Genomic DNA, 26,683 nt, shown 5'->3' on the forward strand with positions numbered 1-26,683 from the left:
ACATTCAGAATGCAAAATTGATGAAGTATTACAGTGTCTTACTAATTATTACAAATGAGGATGCTCTTGTAAATTTTGTTTATTCAATGTCACAATAAATAAGTCAATTGATAAAGATTATCTCGGGAGAATGGAGTGAATCTCAGTGCAGGGATATAAGACCTTGAATTCGTTATACAGCAGTTTATCTTAAAATGAGACAACTACCTGCCCTGATTCAGGCTGGAGGTGTCAAAATGCATGAATTAGCTCGTTCATGCGCAGACTGTTTGCTTTCTGGCACAATACACGCGTGTGTATTCGATTCGGGATCTGGCTGCAGAAATCAATACATAGTGTGAATTAAACCAAAAAATGCTTTTTCACCTTGAAGCAGAACTATGGCAAAATTCCATTTCAAATCAGATAAAGTAATCGTATATTCCTAATAAGCAAGCATAAAGAATATAGAATTTATGTTTGTTTTGGTCTATTGGTTTTTCATTTCCTCGGCCCTATTCTCCTCATTCTTCTTTTCAGCTTCCTCTTTCCATGACTTAGACAAGCAAATGGTTTTATCCCGAGATACAGACATGCACAAACCAAAACAAATACAAATTTTTGCCATTTAAAAGAAATAGATGTATATAAAAATGTAGTTGTTGTTCCTTTTTTATTTCTGTATGGATAAATATATACATACATATTATATATATACATATATATGTATATATATACACATACACACATACAAAGCCACATAAACTCATACAAATATATAAATATAAACATTCATAAAATTCTAAATATTGGCTTTTTTCTAAGATGTTGTCAATGCTTCATAAATTTATAAATATTTTACAAAATTTACTTTGACATATTCAAACCCCAAAGCATAACATTCTTACTGTTCACTCATGATTTATTTCCTATCTGGCAAAATTGATTTATCACCTCTATTATGATTGGTTTTATGTCACTTCTTAGTACTTAGAATCCTTGATTTTTACCAAAGCTAATTCCCTTTTTAAAAATTTGTTTGAAGCAGTTTATTATCGTGTACTTCTCAAGGACCTGCATTTAAATTGATTTGTCGTTGCTTTCCATTCCATTGACCTAAGCCCTGTCCTGCAGAGAGGATGGTGATGGTCAGTAGCAAGGAGGAGAACCCAGCATGGCAGCGACGCCCTTCTGACAAGCAAGCCCCTCTGTTTTCTCATGTGTCATCTAAATAGCTCACACCTGTGCAGGCAATTTAGCATGGGTCAGGAAGGGTACAATAGCCACACAACAGCCACAAGGGCTTTCTCGGAGATTTTGGCTGAGCATATTAATTACTTCTGTGCCTGGTCATGATCTGAGCGTTCTTTCAGTGGTGATGTTACTCCTCATGTGGAGCAGAAACTTGCTTTTGATTTTTCCCTTAATTGCAACATCTCAAGCAACCCAGTGCCTGCTAATAATAAAAAGAGATACGGATCTTGTACTGAGGAAGGGACATTGCTGACTCAGCTGCTACCACTGATTTTCTACAACTCCTTCTTTTCAAGAACAGCCCAGCTTCATTCCTTTGTGACCTGAGAGACCCGTCACACACAGGAGAAGCAGCAGACCTCCAGCCATGACCCCGAGTGCTGAGGCCAGCCCAGGTACATGGGAGCTGGGCAGTGCTGGGGGACCAGTGGTGGCCACCATCCACCCGCCTGGTCACCTCTTCTGGGAAGAGCTGGGGGACAGCCCTCTCAGCAACACTTGGAGATTTGGCAGGTGAATACCTCTTTTACACCTGCAAATGGCCTGTTCCTTACAAACAGGATTGTGTGTCAAGTGAGAGGAGGGGACCGGTGACCCGGGCGCATCCCTTTAGGAGCGTGTGTGCGGCCGGGATGCTGGGAGGTGGTTCCTGTGGCTCTCCAGGGGATGCTGACACGTGGATCACATCTGCAAGGTTGTGTAGGCTATGTTTGAGACCTTGTAATAAAGAGCCCTTGAGCTAAATAGGTTTTCCCGGGATTCACTACCTTTAGCCAAACAAAAAAACCCACCCTAGCCTTTTACGCTGATTATGATAATCATTTCCTTCCAGGGGATGGGGAAACAATTGCTTTAACTGTTCATAACACCCTCCTTGGGTTGAAACAAGTCAGTCTTTCTTGATCCATTTTCTGAACTCTGTTCATTTTGGTCCTGCTTTCTAAATCTCTTATAACCCTTGTTACTTTCTTCTGAATTTTCTCCACCTGCTTCTCAACTCCTTCAGAACAGGATCTAATACTCTATCCAAAACCTTATCAGTAGTGAACAAGGTGAAGCAAGATGCTGTCTCAAGCACACAGGGATGTCCCTACATCCCCAGAATCTGGCTTGCCACTTTCTCAGTGTCACGACTGAGGTCTCAGTCATTCAGTGTCATTTACAGATATTCTGAAATGTTTCTGCCTGTCTCAGTTGTTAACATTTTGTGTTTGAGCATTTGCCTGAGATTCCGAGTGTAATTTCTGCCATCTCAGAGAGGACTTGGATGGAAGTGGCTAAGTTGAAGACAGCGAGATTCAGAGAGCCTTGCTGAGTAACCCACCATTGCCCAAACATCGCCCAGCCTGGTTCCCAAACACAGGCGGCCAAGCACCCAAAAAGCATCCTGCCCTCTGCCCCAGCCCAGCCGGGGTTCAAGCCTGGGACAGAGATGGTCACACTCTCCACCCGTGTCCTAAAAGAGGCTCAGCCTGTTTAGAAGTCCGTAGATGTCGGACACACAGTGAAATGCGGTGGCCGTGGAGGCTGCTGAGCAGCCGGGACGGAGGAGGACTGGCCATGCCTCTGGTACTCCAGTTTGATTTTTATGGATGTGAAGACTTCTTCCTTCTCCGGGTAATTTGTTTGAGCTTGGCTTGCAATGTCAAGTCCAATAATGCGTATGTGCCACAATTTAAGATTGTGTACACATGGGTGATTACACAGCATGATAATTTGTTATGCCACACTAATTTAATGATATGCTAATACATTCACTATTAGATTCCCTCCTTCCTTAAGAGCATGTGATTTAGCTCGTGTGATTTAGCAACAGGTTGACTCTCATTTAGCTTGTGATCCACCATACTCCACATCTTCTTTGTTCTACTTTTTTTGAAATGCATATTCTGTCACATTTGAGCTTGATCACATCTTTCTCAATGTAGCATTTTGAATTTTTTCTTCACTGAGTTCCATCATATTGGATTTAGAAAGTGTGTCCAGCTTTTTGGGATCACCATGAATTTTGACCATATCTTCTATACAACCTGTAACTGCTTCCAGGTCTGTATCATATGATCAATGAATGTTATGTTTTTGAGTAAATCAATAAAGGTGTCAATGAAATTATTGACTAGGACTGAGAGAAGCTTTGATTTTTTGTAAGATTCTCCCTTTCTCTCCCACTTCAGAAGCCCATGGTTTCACAATGGGTCAAGGAGATATATGTATTTAAAATAGTCTTTTCAGCTGCATTAGATTTTATTTTACAATAATTTTATTTTGACAATGTTTTCCTAGGTTTATATAAAAACGTTACACTGGAACCCTATCAAAAGCCTCAATGAAGATCTATCACAGCCTACTGTTTTTACCTAACCCATTAGGCCATTCATCCCATCAAAGAAGGAAATTAAAAGTAGTTGACATGATAGGATGTTGACAAATCAGTGCTGCCTAGATTTTATGACCGTATTATCCTCTAGCTACTTATAAATTGATTGTTTAAAAAAAATTTCACAGCAGAATCTGTCCAGGGATTGTGTTGGGGCTGCAGTAGGTTATGTAAGGCACTCGTCTACATTTCAAAATTTTCACACTTCAGCTGTGCTGCTACGGTTAAAACAATAACAGCCTTCCACAAACCCGCTGCCAGTGTCAGTGCAGTTCAACTGGAATAAATATGCTAATTCCAAAACATGTACTCTGCACCTGATTATTTGGTTCAGCAACTGAAATAAAATATGCCACATCTCTGCTCCAGCTTTACTGACCTTAGTAGTTCATCAGCAATGACCGTCCTCATTAATATGGGTGTGCCTGTAGTACTAAGGCTGACACGCAACAATCTGTAATGCTGTTGTACAAGAAACAGCCTGCTTGTTAGTCCTGAGATCCTTTCCAGCTTGCAGGAAGGATCACCCTATTTTAGGAACTCCTGAAAGCTAAGACAAGGTAAATGGTTAGCAGAATTTCAGCTGGAAGTGATCAAGGACTTTCTTAGTTGTAAAATATCAGCACAGGACTGCTATGAGTGATGCTCTAGAGCATAACATCTGTTAGGAGACAGTCAAAAAGAAGTGCTAAGCTGTTCTAATGACCTCTCTCTCTAAATTTCATTTTCATTAGAACCACTGACATACAGCAGGAAAATTTTGAGCCTTCCACAACAGGTATTAAATATGAAAATTCCTTTATACAAATAATGAGCCAGCAGGGTACTGAATCTTTAATGTTATTGGTCTTACTGCCAAGACCTTTCACAGGTTCTTTGTATACCACCTCTCCATGGTGTACATAGCCTCATTCATTAATTACGGAGATGTCAGCTTCCACCTCCAGTTGACTCATGATGCCAAAATTCATCATCTCTGTGTTAAATTTTCAAACAAACATCTTTCTTGGACTCCCTCCCTGCTTGGGAAGAGATCCCTGAGGGTGTCTTCCAACCCACTTCATTATCCTCTCTTTTTCTGATGGCTATGAAACAATTGACAACTGATGGGCTGCTGGAATGCTGCAGCCACCGCTCTTCATTTTAATTAATGGCATCTCAATTTTTCCCTCGGATTCTCTCCTGTATCTGCCTACCTGTTGCTGCTCATCTAATGGTTGAGTTGTAAACTCTTTGCATTAAGGGAAATCTTTTCATTTTGAATATAATGTTGTCTTGGTCCACAGCTAGGCCTCCAAATTGTTATGATAGTATACATAATGAATGAGCAATAAAAGTCCAATGATTCAAGCAACTAAGCACTTTTCTATGCCAAATAAATTCATATGTGTCATAGTATTTCTGGTACCTCCTTTATTTAGACTCAGAGACTCCACACATCTTCATGCCAACTGTGGCTTCTATCTTATCAAGAAATGTGGCCAATGCAAAGTATTGGTCAAATTTTCTGCTGAGATGCTAAAGCCATTCCCAGAAGGAGTCTTGTCTGCCTTGGAAGGAACTAAAAAACATAAAGTGGACTAAAAGTCCTCCTTGGCTATTCTGTTGCAAGCAGCAAAAGACACACAGATACGCTCCAGGGTTCCCCTTTCTAAACCAAATTCTTTCAGTTACTTCTGCCCAATAACGACTGTTTACAAATAATTCAAATTTTACATGCAAAAGAGACTATTATTCTTTCTGTTAATGGCACACAAAGGTCTGATTCAAAATCAGTGCATGATATTCTATACCTATAGTATTAATGACTATAAATCAAACCACATCGATAGCATTGCATAGCTGATTCTGGCATTTGCCAAATTCCTCCAGATTTTAAATGTGTCTTCCTTTAAATTCAGATAAAACCCTATCAAAATCATGTTATTGAAAATTAATTTCCTGACACTCAAAAGGCTGTATGTCTATAGTAATAATTTAGTGTGGTCTACAAATTGTCTTATTGGAAAAGCATATTTTAAACTAATGCAAAATTTAAAATGTAATAAAGAGTGTACTCTAGTTTTCTCAAAAAATTTAATTGCAGAATTATTTACAGGAGATGAACATAAACAATACATAAACCAATTGAAAGAGGCAGCTTCATAAAAGAGCCATGGGGCAAAATAGTGAAGCACATTTTCTTACAATCAACTGGAGGTGAGTAGAGAGTCATGAAAAAAGAATAACTCAATAATAAAACAATTCTCAAATATGTCTTCAAAGTAACAAATAACATTCTGGTAAAGAAGATATTACTGAGAAGCAAGAAATTATTGTAGCAATGAAACAACATACTGTACATTCAATTTAGGTATCCTGCATGCTACTAAATAGAATTTATCAAAAGAACCATAAAAGCATGAGAAAGAGAATTACATAAAATAGTTTAATTCTAGTGAAGTGTAGCTTTGTACAGATGGTGAATATTTGGCACTCAGTTCATCCTCATTGTTGATATGATTTCTTATGTATATATATATTTATATATATTTATATATACTTTTAATGATAACTAAACAGCTAGTTTCCTGGTTCTAACATTCCTTGAAATTCTATAGGAGGCATTTAATTTAGTCCTTAGGCCACACTTGATTATTTTGGCATGTCACATGGTAAATGAAAGTATGAGTTTCATCTCTGCACAGAAAATCCTGCACAGTCATAGTGGCTTTTCTTCAGGAAAGAACAGTTCTAGAGCAGTATAAGTCAGGCTACTTGAAAGGGAACTTTTCTTAATTCAGGAAATTAATATATAAATTGAACTAAGGAATACATACGTGCCGAGCCCTTTTAAAATGAGATGGCCATAGTATTAAACCTCCAAAGGGTAAATCAAAGCATGGATACAAGCATGTGGATTCCACAGGTAATTATAAACAAAGCTAATATTTCTTTGTCAGAGACTTGAACCCAATACCAAGCCCTCCGCTTGACTGGGACTACCCTGGAAGGAAGAACTAGATCCTACAAAGTAATTGCGTTCTTGCTAACTCCTCCCTACCTCAGCAGGACTTGCTGAGTCAGATGCTGATCTGAATTATGCTGATCTGAATCTGACATTTCTTTCTGATACCCGTTTCTTTGCATTGATTCCAGTACAACCGAGAGCAGAACTTAGCCCGAAGCTTTGCAATAATTCGTCTCACAAATAAGAAACTTGCATGAGGGTTTAGCTTTAGGAATGGGAAACGCTGTGCTGAATGAAAGAGAAAAAAAAAGGGAAGGAGAAGAATAATCCTCAATAACAGGCTGTTTTGGTGAATAATGACCACATCTTCAAATAAGCCTCCCCCTTGTTTAAGCTTAGGTGAAAATATTCATGGGTTTGTACTAGAGAAGTAAAAAATCCTGCCCAACAAAACCAATTTAGAAAAATAACAATTTGGCCTTAATAAAATAGAGAATTAAATTGCCAGCTGATGAAAACTGTTCTGTGTTTGCTCAGTTAAAGAGCAAGCGTGTAGACATACTAATTTACATTATCTATGATCTGACTTCAAAAGCCCAGTTCCGTTTCAGCAGGGAAGGGTAATGGGAGAAACAGGCATGTGTGGGAAGGTGGGACCGTGAACATGATCACATTCTTCTGTGATCTTCTTCACTTGTGAAATGCGAGAGGCATTTCAGGAGAAGGGATCTGGAATATGGTTTTTAGATATAATGAATGCCATGGCCTCGTGCAGCTATTAGAATTTTATTTTGCTAAGAGGAGCTGAATCAGCCTCAATATGCTGGCCAAATTCTCTTTTGGGTAAGTTTCCATTTCAATTTTGGTTTTATAGTTGCTGTCCTGAACAGCCTATTATGTAGTTAAACAGCTGCAGTGCTACACCATAGAGGTAGCTGCATTTCAGAGATAAACTAAGCGGTTTCTGTGTATAGAGAGGGCTTTAATTCCTGCCAGGAGTCTGTGTATGCATATGAGCAGGCCATAAAACGGCTGTTCCCACAAGATGGTCCCTGGAGGTGGTGGTGGTGACTGGCTGCAGAGGGGCTGTGGGGCTGCACCAGGCAGTGACCAGCGCTGCGAGGAACTGCCACGCTCTGCGGGAACCGAGCATTGACTGTGGTTCCTGGGACCAACTGCCACGGACCATGGCATCAAAAAATTGTTTGATGTATACATTTGGATGCATAGAGCCTCTTTCTGTTACCTGCAGTGTGAACTGGCTGCCTGCCGATCCTGCCCGTGCAGAGGGAGGCATCCCCATTGCTCTGCCCTAGACAGAACCCTCGTGGTTAGAGCTGAGCCCCAGTGAGGAGCAGCTGCCCAAACCCCAGCTGAATCCTGATGCCTTAGTGCCATGGCCCACCCTGTCCCCGGCGGTGGCATGGCTGGAGGGCAGGCTGGGGGGAGAAGAGGGCGCTGGGCAGTTGTGCCGCAGGGGAAGGCAGCTGGTGCAGCTCGTGCCCCTCGTGGGTCTCTCCCATGAAGAAGGCGGCGGGAGGATGCAGTTGAGAAGGAGACACTTGCTGAGATCCCTGGCCAAGAGGGCTCGGCCGCGGGTGCCATCAGCTCCCACGCCTGCCGCTGGCCAGGGCTCTCCTGCCCTCCACGGCGGGGACCCTCGCTGCCATCGTTGTGAACTGCTGTTTAAGCAGAGATTGTTTTGGAAGCTTAATTTGCTGCTTTGTCCCTGTCTACACCCTGGAAGGGGCGGTGTGAGCATTGCCCTCACCTCTGCTTTGCTGGGCTCTTCCCTTGGTTCTGCGAGTCTTCGCTTCTCCTTCAGCACAGGCTTGGACCACAAGGGTCTTCCTGGCTGCTGGGAGGGTGGTGTGGAAGGAAACTCCTTGGGCAGCGTGGGGACGGGCAGGAGAGCCCCCGGCATCCTGCCGTGCTGGCTCACCAGGCTGTGGGCAGGGTGACCTGCCCCAGCTGCAGCCCAGCCTGGAGTCGGTGCGTCGGCTGGTAAAGTGCTTGGAGATCCTTCTGGATGAAAGGCACTATAGAAACCTAAGTGTCAACCTGTCCCACACCAGGGAGCACCTCTCTAGCCATCAAGGGGTGTGCTGATATTCCTCACCTCCAACACAGTTTGCCAGTGGTGCCACTACACCATAAGATACCCAGGGAACAGTAACGGCAGTAACGATGCTTCATGGTCCATGTAAGCTCTCTGTCCAACACTGAGGCTCCTGCCACGCAGGATTTCACAGCTTTTCAGCAGGCACAGCTCCACACCTGGAGCTGCCAGACCAACTTCAGATCTCCAATTAACACCTGCAAACCAACACCTGATGGGTCAACCTGCCACCAGCGCCGAGGAGGACATCAAACCCACTGACCCACCATGCAGGGCAGGCTCAAGGCTGAGATGGGCTGACCTGGAGGCTTGTCGCTCTGGGCGCAGGGGAGCCAGGGTGGACCTGTGTGGTGAGGACCTGGCCGAGGGTGCCACGGGGCCAGGAGCCTCTCGAGGGCACCGCTCCAGCAGGGCACAAGGAGACGCGAGGTCACGTGTGGCACATCAGCATGTGGCAGTTACTTTTCCTTGCAAAAACACCCAATGACCAAACATTCCCTCACTTGAAACTAGATGCAGAGCTGAAGAAGATGAAACTAGAATACTAGTTTACTGATACAGCAGGACATGGGCTTATTTTAAAACAAATAATTTCTATTATATGAAATGTATTTTTTTAATATATATATATATATATGAAATCCACACACCTTCCTATGCACGCTTTAATTCCTCCCTGATTGATCTCAAATTCAACATTGTGACAAGGTTTAAGCAAGAATTAAAATGTCATTTTTTGGTATTAAACCGTACAACATTATTAATCTTTGCACGCTGCCAAAGGCCATTCTAATCAGGTCAGCATAAAATAATAAAACACTTCATAATGTACTTCACCAATTTACAGAGAATTTAAAATCTAAAAAAAATATACAAAGCAAAAATAAGTATGGTGAATATCAACAATTTTACCAGTCAGATCTTTTTCTTCATTTATATTTTCAGAATTCTGTTTATTATACTTGTGTTTTACAGGCAGCGAAGAAATGAATGGAGATTTTCTATAATTTTCATCCGCTAAAATAAGTATTAGTCCAATTAGTATTCAACTGAACACTAGACTATTTTGCTATCTAGCTGTACTTTGTGGGTCTACACCATGATGTCTCTAAGTAGAAAGCATTCCACTTCCTATCTTTATGTTTATTTATGTTCCTCCTACGTTGGTTTTGTAACTGAATTTTGTTTTTATGATGGGGGGTCAGATTACAATTGATCTGTGTACATGTTTATTAAAATACCACATGCTGTGTTTCTCATGTCAGGGACTAAAGCAATTTGACTTTGATTTATTTGCAACACAAGTATGATAAGCATAATGTTATTTTTCTAAACTAACCAGATGTACAATATGTAAATAGAAATGGCTTGTTTGCCTTTAAATGATAGAATGTTACCTGTACAAAAATTTATATATATTGCACTTTGAAATGTAACATGCACAGATAACATATTATCAGATTTTTCAGTAGGCATCTAGTTTACTTTTGATTCCTTTTTTTGTTTTTTTTTTTTTTTTGAACAAAGGTGGAACAAACAGAAATCATAACTATCCCAAGCTTGTATTGAACATTTTATCATAATGGCCTGGGAAATGTAAAATACAGGGTTGGCGTCATTCACACAGGCCTTTTTTTTGGCCTGAGAACATCCAATAAAATTTTAACGTATCAAAACCTATCAAAATATGATTCTAAAATTAAAGACTTACACGGACTGCTCCAAATCAGCGTTACAAGTCAGCTGGGATCTAAGCTTATCTGTAATCTATTGTTTTTACAATTTATCTTTATAAAGTCTGATTACTGTCAAGATTAATTAAAACTTGTCTTAATCGCATGATCTGCTCCTGCAGGTGGGGGCTTTCAAGCGAGTAAGTCAAGTGTGATTTCTCCTTGAAGTGTACAGGAAAATCAGATATAAAGTATCAGCTGCCATCTATAGATATATGTATAGGGGTGTGTGCATTTACTTTAAATTTCTTAAATCCAGGAAAGACACTGGCTTTAGTTCTTTGTGGTTATTTTTAATTAGCAGCTCCACTTTAAATAAGATAGCAGTTTTCAAGACTAAAGAGGCCAATGTCTGCAAGTGTATTTGTATTTAAAATAGTACAACAAATACAGGAAGTAGCATCGATATCGTACACTACCCAGGATTCAGCTCTTTCCTTAATAGAAAATGCCTTGAAAACATGAGGGATGGGAAATATAATGTTTTCATCTATAGAAGAATATTTCAGGGATTTATTCTTTTTTTTTTTTTTTTTTTTTTTTTTTTTTTTTTTTTTTTTTTTTTTTTTTTTTTTTTTTTTTTTTTTTCATTTTTGAAGGATATACATTCTTCTTGGTTTTTGCTTCCAAATATAGTTTAAGGCTATTTGGTAAAGTATATACCAGATATCAGGCTCAATTTACAGGGTTTTCTCCTCACAGAAACTTCTCAAAACTTCACCTCTAAAGATTCATATCTTGAAGCTACACACGCTTTAATAGCTGTGCTCCCAAGACTGAACTCATGCTTAATACTACACGCTGTAGGAAAAAGAGAAGGAAAAAGAAAAACAAAAGAAGAAAAGAAAAGAAAACAGAGTCGAAGCAATGTCAGATCTGCATAACCTACAATATTTCATGTTTTCAGTCATCTGTCAGCCTGCAGGGTGCGTGGGATTCGGACTTAAAGTGCTCATCAGGTGAAGAACCAAAGTGCTCGAGTATAATTAAATAGCTGTTCTGCCTATGGCTAAATACATTGCATTTGTTAAAGCAGGTCAAGAGGGGACGCGGTGGTTGGGGCTGTCTCTGTCTCACTGGGTTCAGGCTGTTTTGACCTAAAGTAGTGTTCAGTAGGACTCAAACCTCGGAATTGGGGGCTGCGGGTTACTCATCTTATTGCGTCTTCACCTGAAGACTTCTAAGTGCTGGGTTGCTTGGTTGGCTCTGGAAGGTAGGTGAAGTGGAATAATTCTGTCTTAATTTGTTTTAAATTAAAGCCTCTTGACGGTGGTAGTTACCACTTCTCTCTTCTGACAATGTGAGGCTTGAAAATATATTATTTTCGTTATATTCCATGGCTGGAAATCACTTATCTCTTGAGTTGTGGGGTTTTTTTTACATCTGAAGCGAGCAAGAAGCTTATTCTTGCCATAAATGATACTGCATAGAAAAATAGTTCTAAAAAAAAATACAACTGTAAACCACAGTTCACCTTTACCTTAACATAACCATTTAAACTTAGATATACTTACCACTCACATTCATATTTCTTAAACTGTTTACAACATCACAACTGGCATTTTAAACAAGCAAGATTTTTTTTTTTTTTTTTCTCAAGGATACCCTGGAAACTCAATTGATATAACATTTTGAGAGTTTGAAATATTACATGTAGCGCAGCTCTTGAAATGAAAGAGAGAAGGTTTATAAAATAAATGTTAACACGTAAAAGAACCGTTAAAAAAGCAATGAGTGTTCCAAAGGAGCGAGTATAACTTTTTCTTTACACATCTTGCTACAGAAGATCTAACTTTTTAAGGCTTCCGTTTTCCTTTCACCCATCACTCAAGTCCTCTTGCATTATAATTTTGCTTAGGTGTTGTTATACTGCTTAACAGCAAACGTTTCTCAGTGGACATTCACTCCCACCACCACCAGACTTGCATGCTTCTTGGTTTCTGATGAACTTTGGAGTTTTAGTGGCTGGATATCCCTGTTCATCTCCAGAAACTTGACATGACATGAGAGGCCTAATGTTATTTTGCAGAAACAAAGATGAGAAGAGTGGCAGAGCACATGGGTAAGTATGTTAGCTGGGTTCTAGGAAAAGAAACTGGAGGTCAGAGAGATAAATGGGTTCTTTCTTTCCTGCTCTTTACATTTGTAGCACCTTCTACTTGGATTAGCTAATGCCTCTAGTGAATGGTGAGATGCACCCATTTATAGTTTGTTATTCTTATCCCTAATTATCACACATTTTATAAAAATATAAATAACAAAAAAAGTAAGCTGGGTTCCATCTCAAGAGGTGTTTCTTGTTGTCCTCTGAGAATATATTGGATAAGTCAGGTCTTGACAAGCCCTATCCATTGTAGCTGATTGTAAGTCAGACAATAAATACAAAAAGAAGTCGTTCTTGCGGTGAGCTCAGCAAATTCTGAGGAAATCAAAAGCATTCCACTGTGCTTATGGCACAAAGAACACAACAGCAAGGGCATATTTAGTGGAGAGAATGAGACAAAAATTACCAGGTAAGTGACAAACTGTACAAGCATTTTGTTTAAAAAAGGAACTCTGCAGCATTCTGTCTTTAAAGCCGGGTTTGAGCCTCTGGGATATAGATCTCGATGCTGTCTGCGCGCTCTGTGGCTGAATTCTGCCGGAAAGAGGCTGCTCTCTTGGCAGCCATGAGCCGTCTTCTGGCTTCTTGTCGCTGTCTGTCGGGTAGGTCCAGAGATTTTTCTCTCGTGATAGGGAATTTTCCTTTTGGGGGCTTCTTTGGTACAGGAGGAGGAACCTTCCTTTCTTCCTGCAACAGGGTATTAAAACCGGGGGTGAACTGCGTGCGGAAGGTACCGTCAGCGGAGCATGCAAATTGAAGACAAGAAATGCAGAATACTGGTTACGTACATCAAGCATGCTCAATTTGTGCTCTGCGACCGGCTGGCTAACGGAAGAGCTACCCACACTAGGGGCACTGACAGAACCCTCTTCTTTCAGCAGCTGCCACAAATTCTGCGCTCCGGTGGCCTTAAGAAAGACTACGCTGCCTTCTACCTTCCTTGCGGGTATCCTGCACATGCAACCTGCACGCCTCACTCACATATGAGTTTGTTTAATTTCAGCTGACACATTATTACATTCATTATAAACGGAAACACACACTGGCTCTCCAATAAGAATTCAGCGCATCCGTATAGTCTGATCAAGTGAAAAGTCTGTCTAATATTAGCAGGACAGCTTTTTAAATTAAATTAATCATACTGAGTTTCGCCTCAGCTGGATGTGAGATAGCAGCTGTGTATACATGTCCATTAGTTTAGTCTCCTCTACGAATTGCTAAATGGAAACATGCAAGCACCAACCAGAGAGAGAACACAGGGCTAATTGTTCTGCTTGCCAGCCTGGACCATTTTAAAGAAAATTATATTGAAGAATCATCAAATTATAAAGTGAGAGTCAGTAGATTTTGGTTGCAAAGTAGCTGTAAATTGCTCTAAAGGTTTTAAATCAAGGATTGTTTTGAAGTATGAAATTGATATTTTACTCCATTTACAGACTGAGAAATATCATATAAAGGCCTTAAAAAGATTACGTAGAATCACAGAATGATACAATAGTTTAGGTTGGAAAGAACCTCTGGGGGTGATCTCATACAATCCCCATTCAAAGCCCACTTGAAATTAGAAGTTAAAGAAGGTTTTTCAGCATCATATTGAATACTGGACTGAATAGCCCCAAAGATGGAGAATCCACAAGTTCTTATGTATAGCATGGCTATTATGATTGATCTTTCTGCTGTATCACTTCTTAAAGTAATAGTACTAGTCCAGAGTATGGGCTGTTCCTTATGGAGAACACAGTTAATTTGATGCACAGCAGGATTCAAATAATACAAAAATTGAACTGATGCACCTATGGTTTTCAGACTCTTCATTGTCTGCTTTTTTGTTTAAAAAAAAACAAAACTAATTCTGATTCTACTACCACAATGCATTAGCCAAGACTAAATAACTAAGGTTATTTAAGAACATAGTTCTACACTCTCAACTCAGCTGCAGCAGCCTAAGATGCTATTCCTCAAGAGACCCAGCTCTTCCAGTATTTACTTTCTCTATTTCCTGTTCTCAGCCAGGAACAGAAGGGCTCCATTCCTATCGTCCTATCCTAATGTTTTGGTTTTTTTTTACTTTCAGTTATTTCCCTCTTAGGAATATCACTATTGCTGCCACTATAATAATTTCTTACTTCCAGTTGTCACTAGTAAGCAAGAGTTGAAAACTCACCATCCACCAACCAGTTGGCTGAAAATTAAAATCCAAGAGGAGCATGAAGAAATGAAAGAGTTGTCAAAATGCCTCCTAATTCCTCCCAAACCAAACAAGTATTCACCTGAGGCCAACAGTACTGACTTAAACCAAATGCTGTCTTCATCTGACTGACACAATAATGAGCAAGGGAAGGGGGGATAATCAAGGTGAGGGATGGAGCTCTAGAAGGGGAAGGCAGTTTCAGAATTACATTCCTTTCATGGGCAATTTGCCACCTTTGGTTTATAAGCATCGTGGCTGGGGTGCCTCCCAGGCGGTGGAGTTCCAGCACAGAGGTGCAGGCATCAGTTGTGCCGTGCAGGCAGGATTCTGCACTGTGGGGTTCAGTTTTGAGCTGCCCCAAATGTAGCAGAGTGCTGAGTTTATGTTGATTAACTTTTTGGAACTATTGTCCTCCATCTGAATTAATCAGTACATATTTCAGTTTTAGCCTTTATCGTGTGAATCCAAATCATTTGAACAAAAGTGTTATGGAGTGGACTGACTAAGCAAAATCCATTTGATTTTTGTTCTACAGTTCAGTTCAACATCGTTAAAAAGAAAAAAAACCCTCACATCTGATGAAGGTTTCCGTCTATAAATTGGGCCGTGCCAATTAGATACGTTCTAGGGTTAGAAACCTATTGTATTTCACTATTGGATTTAACATAAGGAGACCGCAGGACTACAAACGGGGAGTAAATGGTATTGTCCATGGTCTGCTTACCTTCCTTTCAGGTGATTCTATTATTTTCCATTCATTGAGTTTCAACTGGTGCAGTTCATCAAACTTCATGCTGACGTCTTCAATGGAGAGCTGCAATAAGTCCCAGAAACCTGCTAGGTCCTGGGAAGTTGGTCTCGGCATGGCACTCGGGTCCTGTCGTGCACAAAGGAGAGAATACGTATAAAAACCCATGTGCTTTGAGGCAGGAAAGGCATCGCACCAGATCACACTGCGACCGTGCTGAGGCTTAGGTGTGGGTTCCAGCTGGGAGCTGGGGCTGGGAAGCTGGGCCTCCCACACAGCCCAGACACGAGTGAGGTGGGTGTCATACCTGAGCCTTCCTGAACCCCTGGGGCAAGGGCAGTTCTTAGCACCATACGCTGTGCTGACCTGCGTTTCTAACACGTAACGAGCTGACAGCCTGTGCCTGCTGGTTATTAAAGGTCCATATTCTAGCCAGCCTGAAGTCTTTCTAGTTAAAAATTACATTCATGATAGCTGATTAGAAGGCAAAACTAAGAATACCATGCAGAAGCCGTCAGCTTATGCTGAATTCCATGTTTACATTGTCCGATGTTTTCAAATGCATACATAAGGTATAAAATTTTGATGGGGATGGTAGGGTTTTGTTCTCCAGAGAGTCAAATCAAGCTCTGGAGCTGGGAAGGCGCTGCCCTCAGGTACTGTGATTAAGTGGTGCTGTATGCACAAGACTTAATGGGGCAAACATTGGTGGTAACAATTTAGCAAGGTAACCCTTCATTTGACTATCAGCCTGATGTCAATTCCATTAAAAAGGTAGAATACAGACTCCTAAGCCTATGTTCTACGAGCATCAGTACTAGTTCAAGAAGACAGGTTTGTCACTTCAACGAAATAGGTTTTGATTTTTAAAGATCTCTGTGAAGATGATGGAGAAACATCTTTTCCCTTCCAGAGCAGGAAGAAGCAGTTAAGATGGTCTACACAATGGAGTTGGGAGAGATGGAGTGGAAACCAAGCCAAAAGGATTCTGGATCTCCCCCTTCCTGGACAAAAAGCTGTAGTGACGAGTTTACTGTGTGAGAAACACTGGTGTTACTGCTGAAGGAATTTTACAAATTTAGTGGACAAAGACACTGCAGATATTGAAGGCAACCCCACATAGTTGCCTGAAAACTGGGAGATAAGTCGGCATTTCTATTGAATTTCTGCCTCAAATTGCACATTTCTAGTGGTCTTACACTGGGAATTGCTCCTCAAACTTGGGTTTGCAGGTGCCACTGTGGGGGTAGGTGCCTGAAGCTGGGCATAACTACGTGTGTTGTCTCCAAACCTAAAGCTCTTTGGGAATCCAGGCCATGAATCAGCCTAAAAGCCTACCCACTTAGAAGTCCTTTTCATTAGAAGAAAGTCTCCTTTTCATAGGGAGCTTGAGGGACTTGGCAGAGCTGGCCATACAGATTATAGCAGACTTCTGGGAAACATGATACAACTCTGACTTAGCGTTCACTGAAAACTTAATTGGGTAGGTACCAATTTACTCTAAAACTATTTAAAATTTCTGTCAGCAGTATTAGTTACTCTGCAGAGGTCCATATCTCAGGCTTCAGGAACCCACTCCCTGGGTAAAATTTGTCGGGACAGTCCCACAGCAATACATCTTATATTGCAATCCGTTCTCTTCAACCCCGTCTCCTCAGTCCCTCTCCCCAGTTTCCTCTGACCATCCACAAAATGACGCCACTCATCGAAATGCCGTTGCTTTCTCAATCAAGGCTAATTGCTCTTCTAGACCTTTCCTTGCCCCACCGCTCATGGTGTTTGGGAAGATCACAGCCTCCAGCGTGGCTGCTCGCACAGGCGTGTGCGGTGCGTTGTCTGGACACAAGAGGGCTGCCTCCTGCTGCTATCGCTGATGGATCCGCAGTCCACGGATACATGCTGGCATGAACCACCACTATCGCAGCTAACTAAGTTTTGAAAAGATTGGCTTCAACCTGTTTCTTCTGAGAAGCTGCTCATTTATTTGTATCTTATTTGGAATTCAGCTTTGCAGCCCTCCTTCTGAAGGAAGCCTAAAGCAAGCAAAAAGCACCTCACCCGTGCTCGAGCTGTCTCTGTTTTTTGCCTGCAACCATGACATATTGAGCGATGATCTCATGAGCTGAGCAGGATCTGTGCTGACTGGAGTATGGAGGAGGACACTTCAAAGGAGAAACAGGGTGTTGCAAAAGATAATGTGAATAATGTAGAAGGGAGTAGTTATTAATCAGTGATGCTTTTCCCTAGCAGTGAGCAGGAATGGTACACTGGAGGAGATAGCCAGCCAGATTCTTAAAAAAAAACACCTTAATTGAAGCTTACATTTTTACAAATTTACCCTAAGTGAGAGTCCTTGGTAAGAGATCTTAACCCAGAGCATAATCAAACGTGTCCCTTGAAGTTGCCATGACCCTTTAGAAAAGTCCACAGGCGACGGGTGAGTTCCCTGCTTCAATTCCAGTTTGAGTAAGCATATTCCTCTCCCTAACCCCTTGCTGCCTCTTGAATCGGCAGACGTAAATGTCCTTGTTCTTTTACCCTACATTTACGCTTACTGTTGTTGATGACTGCTAGAGAAACTGCTGTGTGGCAGCCCTATAAGTGCTGGATGTTTTCAAGTCGGGGAATGCACGATCTGGCTGCTCTCTGGCAGCGTTCCCGTGGGGCACTGAGATGCTGCCTTAGGAGCATATGGAAGCCTGCTGTGGATACGCGCTAAGTGACTATTTAACAACAAACTCTGTCATTAGGCATAGGAAGAAAAGCCTCAAAACATGAATGAGCTAAAAGTACAGTTCTGCAGTTGCTGCTTTCTGCACAGCCCCATTGCTGACTTAATGAAGCTAAAGAATATTCAGAGCCTAAACCTTCAGAGTGGGATACAGCTGCTGTTATGGAGTTCAAAGGTTTATTATCTAAATAAGAAGGAGAAGAATAAAATCTTGCCAGTGCTGCCTGCAAAGCTGTAGATTCCTCCTCATGCTGCTGTTGCCTTTGCAGTAATGAATTGCTCGTGCTTCCAAAGAGCTGACGGCTGTGCTGAGCAGGAGCTGCGCTCCTTATTACAGTAATGCTCTCGAGCACAAGTGCTGGACCCACTTCAAGATAAATGAAGTGGAGTGGAGGTTAGGCTCTCCAAATCTTAGTTTGCATAGCTTAATCAATCAGGTAATGGAGGGCACTTTGAAATTTGCAGCGAGAAACTTTTAGACATTGATGAAGATTTCCTTCTTTCGCTATGAAACAAATGACTAGATAGGGAGCACACATGATGTATTTGATACCACAAACGTGGTCATCTCCTGCTTGCCTGACTTTGCATATTTCCTCTGTCATTCTGTAACAGCTATTAAAATTCTTGTTTTGACAGAGTCTTTGAAGTGGATAATTGGATTCTTTCCTAATGAGGACCATATATCTTATCATTTTCTATCAGAAGGTAGGACATTTTTGGCATGACTTTCTCAGTAAAATTTGACTGCAGTTTCAGGAATGCTGGATCTCTAACTTTATGGATGGAGAGTAGCAAGTAGGTCTCCGCAGAATGAATGTTTCGCCTTAAAAATTTATGTGGCAAATACTAAGAAGTAAAGAAATGCATCTAGCCTGACATATAGATCTTGTCTGCTCTCATGCACGCAACAGAATTCAGAGTTTTTAATATGAGGGGTAGGGATAGTCAAAAGGTGAAAGTTACGCTTGACTTTCAAGTGAGCGGCAGGACGTAGGTGCTCTAGCACCAGCCATAGCTAGAAGAATTTCGTTCTTCTATTGATGAGTATTGTCTTGCCACAATGTTTATATCACTGATGGCGGCTGTCATATTAATGAAGATAACATTTAGAATTGAATTAGTCTCTAATGAATTTCCAGAACAATAGCAGTAACTCTCACAAGTAATATACTGCATCTGTTCTTTTAGCCCTAGGACATCTTATATATAATTGGCAATGCAAATTATGAAATCCAATTTTAAGAACATTATGTATATTCCTATTTCCAAGATCAGTCCTATTTTCAGGTAGGTAGAAAGCTGGATCACTTATTCTTTGCTATTCTGCAATTTTACTATTCTCCCTTACTGTAATGCAAAAAACATCTCATTTCTTACCAGAAATATAGTTACTATTTTAGGGCATTACAAAAATAAGCCATAATATTATGTCTCAGCTTATGTTTTCAGAAAACTTGCATTTGTTCCTTTCTTATTTCTTTAATAAACACAGCAAAGAAAGAAAAGACAAAATGCAGCCAGACTGAAATTACTGACATTACATGTTTGCTTTGACAAAAAAATGCACTAACACCATACCTAAGGATTAAGTTAAAAAAAAAAAAAAGAAAAAGAAAAAGAACAGTAAGACAAAATGTGAGACATGAAAATGATATTTCAGAACGCTTCTGTCTTGGTGCACTACATTTGTTTTGGTTGTTGCTTTTGAAGTAAAAGTACTACATTCTAACATTTCAATTTATGTTTTGTATGAATAGCCTTAAACTCTTGAAGAATGGCCGGACATGGTGACTTACCAGATTCTGCTGACAAAGCCAATAAAATTGCTGGAATTTCTGAGACATGAGGAGCTGAGCACTTCCAACAGCACTTCGGATCTTACCTAGGACTAAGCATACAGACAACTTATTTAAATGCAAAATTGAGCTCAAAAAAACATGTATCTGAAATCACTGTTTATTTTATAAGGGAAGCAAATATTTGGTTTTGCTCTTTGTTATTATATACATAAAATATTTTTGAAAAAAATGGAGATACAGAAAAGCTCTGTGGCACCTTACTCTTTGGCAATAACAAATGATAGATTAATAACTCTGAACAGCTAAGACTGTATTTAATTAAGGAAGTAGAAAAAAAACAGGGAATATAGACAGCTTCCTGCAGTGGGCATACATACATATGTTTTTGAGAACAATCTTAAATTTCAAAGTAAATGACAACTCCCCCACCCCATTTACATTTGCTCGTGTAAATTGAAAGCTGTTGAAATAGTCTTGCCTCAAGAACCAGTTAGATGCCTGTTGCCTCTGATGCTAAAGAGAGCTTCACATGTACCTAAGATAATATCTTCTGGTTCTGCAATCACAAATGACTTCACCCGAATGCGTGGATGATCCCTGAGTGAGCTGTGTTACCCCGTCAATTCTGGGGGTAAGGTTAATATAAATGCATAAGGATGAGATCCACAGAGGAATCACGTCTCTGAGACATGTCTTGGTACCTCCATAAGAGGTACAGGTTGCCGACCCAGGAAAATAGACAAAGACCTAAGCAAGGAGCTTCAGACAAAGCGAGGGTGCTCCAGGACTTTGCTGACTCATGATCAGGCTCACAGTTCGTTGGGCTTTCCCCACTGTCAGTGGACTTGCCATTTACAGTGTCCATCAGCACCGAGGAAATTCATTTTACTTGCCTTTGCTTCCAAGGGTCATCTGTCTAAATCAAAATTTCTGGATGCTCTATAATCAGTAATCTGAGCTCATCGGCTCGGCCACGTTAGGCACTTATTTTTAGATGAGCTGAATCTCTTCGTGGAGATGCCTATTTCTTTCTATTGACTTGCTTATCCCTAGAAAACCAACTCCTCCTGGACTCCCACATTTGCTGGAATAAATACCATACTTTGGTATGGTACATACTTTCCTACACCTCCTTCCTACACTTCCTTTCCTCCTCTTCCTTTCTTCCACTTCTCTATGCTGAAAAAGCAACACTTTAAAAAAGCATTATAAGCTGGGGTTTCAATGGAAGATTGAGTTTATCCAGCAAATTTCCAGATCTTTAAATAACGCTTAAGGGAAAGACAGAGTGAGGTAGGGGCAGGGGTGAGACAGGAATTACTCTGACATCCTTTATTTCAATTTGAGGAAACCAAATTGATAATTCAAACAAGATGAAGAGGGTGGAATGAAGCTACCATAGTACAGCAGGCCTGATCTGCAGCCTGTGATATAGAAAACATTAAACTCTGGCAGGGTGTAACATTTTGCTGTTATTTAGAATAAGTATAGGCTAGATCTGAGTGGCATGTGGAAAAAATATTTTGTGAACAGGTAATACATTTTGATGGTGCTTTCTCTAGACCAGTGAAACATCAGCTTAACCACAAGAAGCAGCAAGAGATAATTTGGAAGTTTTGGAAGAAGGTTCCAGTTCTGTGGAAACATACAAACTCTGTGACTTTAAATGCATGTAGAGCGATGCCTCTCAAGCTCTGTTCCAGTTTCTGTTAAACAAACAGTACAGCTGTGCCACAACACTAAATTAAACAGCAATATGCATAATTCATCAGTCCTGTGTAGCACCATTTGTGAAAGGGTTAAGTGGTTCAGGGCTGCATGAGTAATTCACTGGGCTTTTGTCAGCCAAATGAAATAAAGCATTTTAATTGGTTGGGGGTTTTTGATCACCAAACCCCTCACTTTCCTCTGTGGAGTTATTGACATATGGAAAGTAATGTTTTGGGTGTTAAAGCCTGAACAACGTACAAACATACAAATACCTGAACAAAACCCATAAATTAAAAAAGAAATGTTTCATCTAATCTGAAACAAATTGCCTGGATTTCCTTTTTATAATTTTTAATAACGGCAAAGACTTATAAATGACAAACAGCCTTGTATCCTCCTTTTCCCTTGGTGTTCTATAGCTCAGGACATAAGACAAACTCCCAGGGTGGAGTCAGAATCCCTTCTTTCCTAGGATGGGGAACCATGTTGTAGCAGGAATTGCCTGTTCCGTGCTGTGTTCAACTATTTACTGAGCAGAAAAAGTGAGGATGATTCTGTGGGCTGATGGTTGTAGTGCTTGTCTCATAGTGAATAAAGTTCAGTTTTAGTTTCCTCTGTTGAACTTTATATTTCAAACCTCAAATATAGATACTAAGGGGCATTGGTTTTAGCCCTACTGCAGAGACGTAGATCTTCACAGAATCTCTATATGACTCATGTTTTCCAGCGAGTCTCACAGTTACCCCAACCCCCATATTAAGTGAACATTTGTTTTATCTTCATTATCCTGAGGGATCATGTCCAGAAGCTTTGGTGATTTAAAGCCCAGTCAGAGGAGACAAGACTCAGGCACTGGCAGTGCAGCATTTTGGTGTGACACCCATCCTTTGGGGATGCAAAATGGTGGTTCTGGGCTACTTGCATGTGTCACTGCATCACAGTGGTGAATACACATGTATAATTACAGCCCGACCATTTACTAAATATCTAACTCTATTTCCATTTCAATAAGTAAATCAGACATAATAAAACATAGAAGTCAGAATCTCTCATATTCATGCTACTCTGCTTTGCTGTAATTAAATTAAAGTATTAAAACACTTCAATTCATAATCTTTAGCACAATATTAATAGACAGCCAAAGCCTTGTTATTAATTTCATGCATTGGGGAATTATTCTGATGAGTGCAGATTGATTATCTCCATGAAAGAATGATGAATGTTAGAGACTGGAGAGATTGAGATGTTTGGTGATGCCTAGAAGATTTTGCCTGCAAATAAATGATGATAAAATCTACCAACACACATAAATACATATAATTTTCACATGATCCATATACCTCCCTCCATTAAGATAATATTTACTCGAATGTGAGGAAAGAGTCACACAACCTTAATTCTGCTTCCTGAAGCGTGTGAATCACTCCTTTTTTGTTGTGTGGTCCTGTGTGGCTTCTACTCTGGAGCCATAGAAAACCCTGACCATGACTTCAGTAGAAGCAGATTCAGGATTTATATCCTGGTTAGAGATTGTGTAAGTTGCCTGTATACAACATGCACAATTAACACATTGGTGTCTTTTCCCCTGCAATAAGTATATTAGAAAATTGCAAGTAATACATAGCTGTGTTCTATTGCTCGAGAAATGCTACAAAATCTTGCCACTGAAAATGGTTTCACATCACAAAGGTAGAGGGGGAAAAGGTAGATCTATATTGATGAAACCAAGATTATGGGCTGATGCTGTAACTCTGCTTTTGACAGGTTAAAAGCTTTGCTCAATTGTGCCGCTGCTGCACCAGCAACGAGAAACTACTAACAATCAATCTGCTTCTGGCATTCATTACTGTTTATTTAAATGATGTGTTTTAATTTAAATTTTCATTCCATTTGATTGTTCCGTATTTTTTCTATACTTGTAAATAAATTGCTCCACGCACAATCTGAGAAAATATGTCTGGGAAAAAAAATTAAGGTATTCAAACTGGCATTTAGACCGTCCTCCTAACTCAAAGCAGGGCATAATATTTGTCTGATCTCTAAACCTAAATTAGTAATCTTCAGAAATGTATGTCTTTTTCACTATCAACACAGCAGGTAGGTGTAATAGTAAATGTACAATGCTCAGAGTGAGATGACATTTTAGGACAGCAGAGCTACAAGCTGAGAGTGCTCTGGAGAGCAGGCAGAGCAATGGGGTCCTTGTGCACCAAGTGAGACTCGGTGCAAATTTGCTTTATAAGTTGCTCAATGGAGCTGAGTTCAAAGAGGAGAACATTTGGGCAAAACAATACAAATGCTAGGAGGAATTCTCAGATTCCCCGCTATGGGACTGTCTTTTATTGACTTTAAAGACTGTTTCAGGGCAATTAAGACATTCTGTAGTCATTCTCAACACTCCAAATGTAAATTTCAATAGCTCCTGAAGGATAAGTTTGTGAAAAGCATTAGGAAATTATGTTAGTAATTTTTCTTTGGATAAAGGATAACCCATATTTGGTCAAACACCTAAGAAAGCTTTTATGGATGATCAATTGACAAATATATTAAAATAAAGTGGTTATGGGGTGTGGGGTTTTTTTCCCCCTGAAGTATGGGAGATTTAACTCTATTTTTGCTGTTGCTATTCAGCTGTATTAGTAAAACCCTTGCAGTACTGTGGAAATATCAGCCAGAGGATTAGCAAGGAAAAATCCAGCATCTGTGGAATGAAGGGGGGAGAAGGGTTCACTCTTTCTAATGCCTTTTCTCCACTACAGGTCACTGTACATAGTACTATGTAGCTATGCCAGCAGAGCTCCTAACCATGATGCCAAAGATCCCAGCAAAACAACCTTTCTGCTGGTATAGTTTATACTACAGTTAATTTTGTTGAACCTATCTTTGGATTTTCACATGAGTGTGAACTCTGTGTGGCTCTTCTCCATTTGACTTGTGTGCTGACATATTTCAGTGGCCAAGCATGTGGCATGCAGAAGCCCAGGATGCCTTCTGCTTCCCTCTGCCAGAGCTTGCCTACAGGCTGGGCTCCCCCCCTCCCTGCTCCCATCACAGAGCTCGTGGGTGGCAGAGTCCTGGCCCTCCTGCTCTTCAATAGCTTTGTGACAACTGAGGGTGTTTTTCTTGTCATCACCTCCACGCTGGTAATAGCCAAACACAATTTTCAGGGTGTAAAACTGAAACTCCAGTCAGCACCCTTGAGAAACACATATCTTTGCTTGAAGGCACCCTGCTGGTACAAATGATCAGATGGTTTACCTTGGGAACAGTTACAGCCACATATATATTTTTTATATATATCTATATATGTTATAATAAACACTGAGAACACAAATAACTGCCCCCACAAGCAATATATGAACTTTGCAGAGAGACCAAAATACAATTCATGGCAACTGACCAAATAAACAAATTCTGTGAAAAGAAAGAGAGAGAGGTTATTTTTGCTGCAATGATTATCTTCTCCTTTTCTAAGACCTGATGAGTGAAGTTCTTAAAACAACATTATGGCAGAAAAGCTACAGTGAAGGAAAAAATCAATACAGCAATCAGACAGCTTTCTGTGATCTCAGGGCTATTGTGTTAACGCAGAAAATGAAATTGTTTTCTAAAATGCAGTTCTATTTTAACTCTTCACGTGATTAAAAGAAAATAGAAATGGTATCATAAAGACAGACTTCTCCTATGAGATACAAAGCTATATTTGGTCTTCAGGTACAATTAATATAACCAGGCCAAAAAATAACTGATTCAGCATTAACAATGACAGTTTGAATGTGCAAACTTTGCTGTGAAGTGTTTTGGGAATAGTAGCTCCTGCTGGAAGATTGAAAAACAGATATAGTTGCTTCTGGATCCCCCACTTGCACGTATTTTCTTCAGGGAACTGCCAAATGCTTAAATATGTCAAGATACATTTAATGCTGGGATATCATTAAACTTTAGTTCTTGTGGCTACATATCTTTCAACTTCCATAGCTCAAACTGGGGATACAAAATATGTCAAAGACTCAACAGGAAAAAAAATTATTCACCCTGCAATTTTAAAATACTGTGAAGCTCGTTCCCTCAGCGAAAATAATTCTTTGATAACTTCCTTTCACTTGATGTAAGATGTATTAGGTGAAGCAATACCATTTCAAAGATAATGCAATCTGGAAATTATTTGAGGAAGATCTCTTGGAATGAGTCACATAAAATAGAAAATCAGAAGTCTGAATGTCACTTTTTAAAAATAAACTCAAGACAAACATCTGATTTTGGGTACGTTATATAGACCTATTCTATAATAATTTCTCTAACCTATTAGGGAGGTCACAGTGTTCCCCCAAACACAAGTAATTAACCTGTTTTTGTTAGTTTGGAAAGAGGATTTCAAAGGTGCATTTCAGTTGTGCTTTAGTAACTCTGTATCAAGGAATTGCTTTTTTTTTTCTCTTACAGAGTCACTCTGCAAATGGGAAAACAAAACCCTGATGTTCTGGTTTGTTTTCTGACTGATATGTTCTAGGTTAAAAGGGTGTCACTAACTCCAAATATTAACAAAAATTGCTAAAGTCTTCATGTCCTCTGTACGATTTCCTGAAAACTCTCTTCCTAATTGCCATTTCCCCCTTGCAGCAAGGTGTTTCAGAGTATTCCTGGAGTGCAAGAGCATAGCTTCACATGGTGGGCCTGCACCTGGGAATGGGTAGCCAGCTAAAATCAGCTTCTCCAAATTTTCCTATTGTAGCACATAGATTCATATCCTGGAGAATAACACTGCTACCTCCCTGTCCATGCCTCCCAGTGAGGAAGGAATACTGACGTGAGAGGGTTTCCACTGCTCATTTCATGTGGCTGCAGATTTGATTAGGGCTGTGCAGAAGAGAGGAGGTAGGAGAAGTCCAACCTTTGCCTGCAGAGCCCTCACTGCCCTCCTAGGGAAAGAGAGGGGTAACAGCCTCTGTGTTTCTCACCTTTGCTCCATAATAATTTTACTCTTT

At 40.2% G+C, this 26,683-nt stretch overlaps 1 protein-coding gene across 10 annotated transcripts in view; it reads right to left on the reverse strand.

Annotated features, from left to right (window-relative positions):
* Positions 1 to 5,667: 5,667 nt before the first annotated feature.
* DLGAP2 (discs, large (Drosophila) homolog-associated protein 2) overlaps positions 5,668 to 26,683 on the reverse strand; it is a 409,096-nt gene continuing 388,080 nt past the window's right edge. For 8 of the 10 annotated variants that reach the window (XM_014948948.1, XM_014948953.1, XM_014948951.1 and 5 more), the window contains 4 exons: positions 19,986 to 20,077; positions 15,432 to 15,584; positions 14,681 to 14,698; positions 12,790 to 13,203 (listed from right to left, as the gene is read on the reverse strand). In XM_014948948.1, the coding sequence (XP_014804434.1) occupies positions 12,985 to 13,203; positions 14,681 to 14,698; positions 15,432 to 15,584; positions 19,986 to 20,077 (482 nt within the window). In that variant the 3' untranslated portion in view covers positions 12,790 to 12,984. Of the gene's footprint in view, positions 13,204 to 14,680; positions 14,699 to 15,431; positions 15,585 to 19,985; positions 20,078 to 26,683 lie in introns of all 10 variants that reach the window. The other 2 variants (XM_014948944.1, XM_014948945.1) reach the window with 2 other exon arrangements.

This window comes from Calidris pugnax, unplaced genomic scaffold, assembly GCF_001431845.1.
Source record: "Calidris pugnax isolate Ruff unplaced genomic scaffold, ASM143184v1 scaffold141, whole genome shotgun sequence".
Classification (NCBI taxonomy): Eukaryota; Metazoa; Chordata; class Aves; order Charadriiformes; family Scolopacidae; genus Calidris; species Calidris pugnax.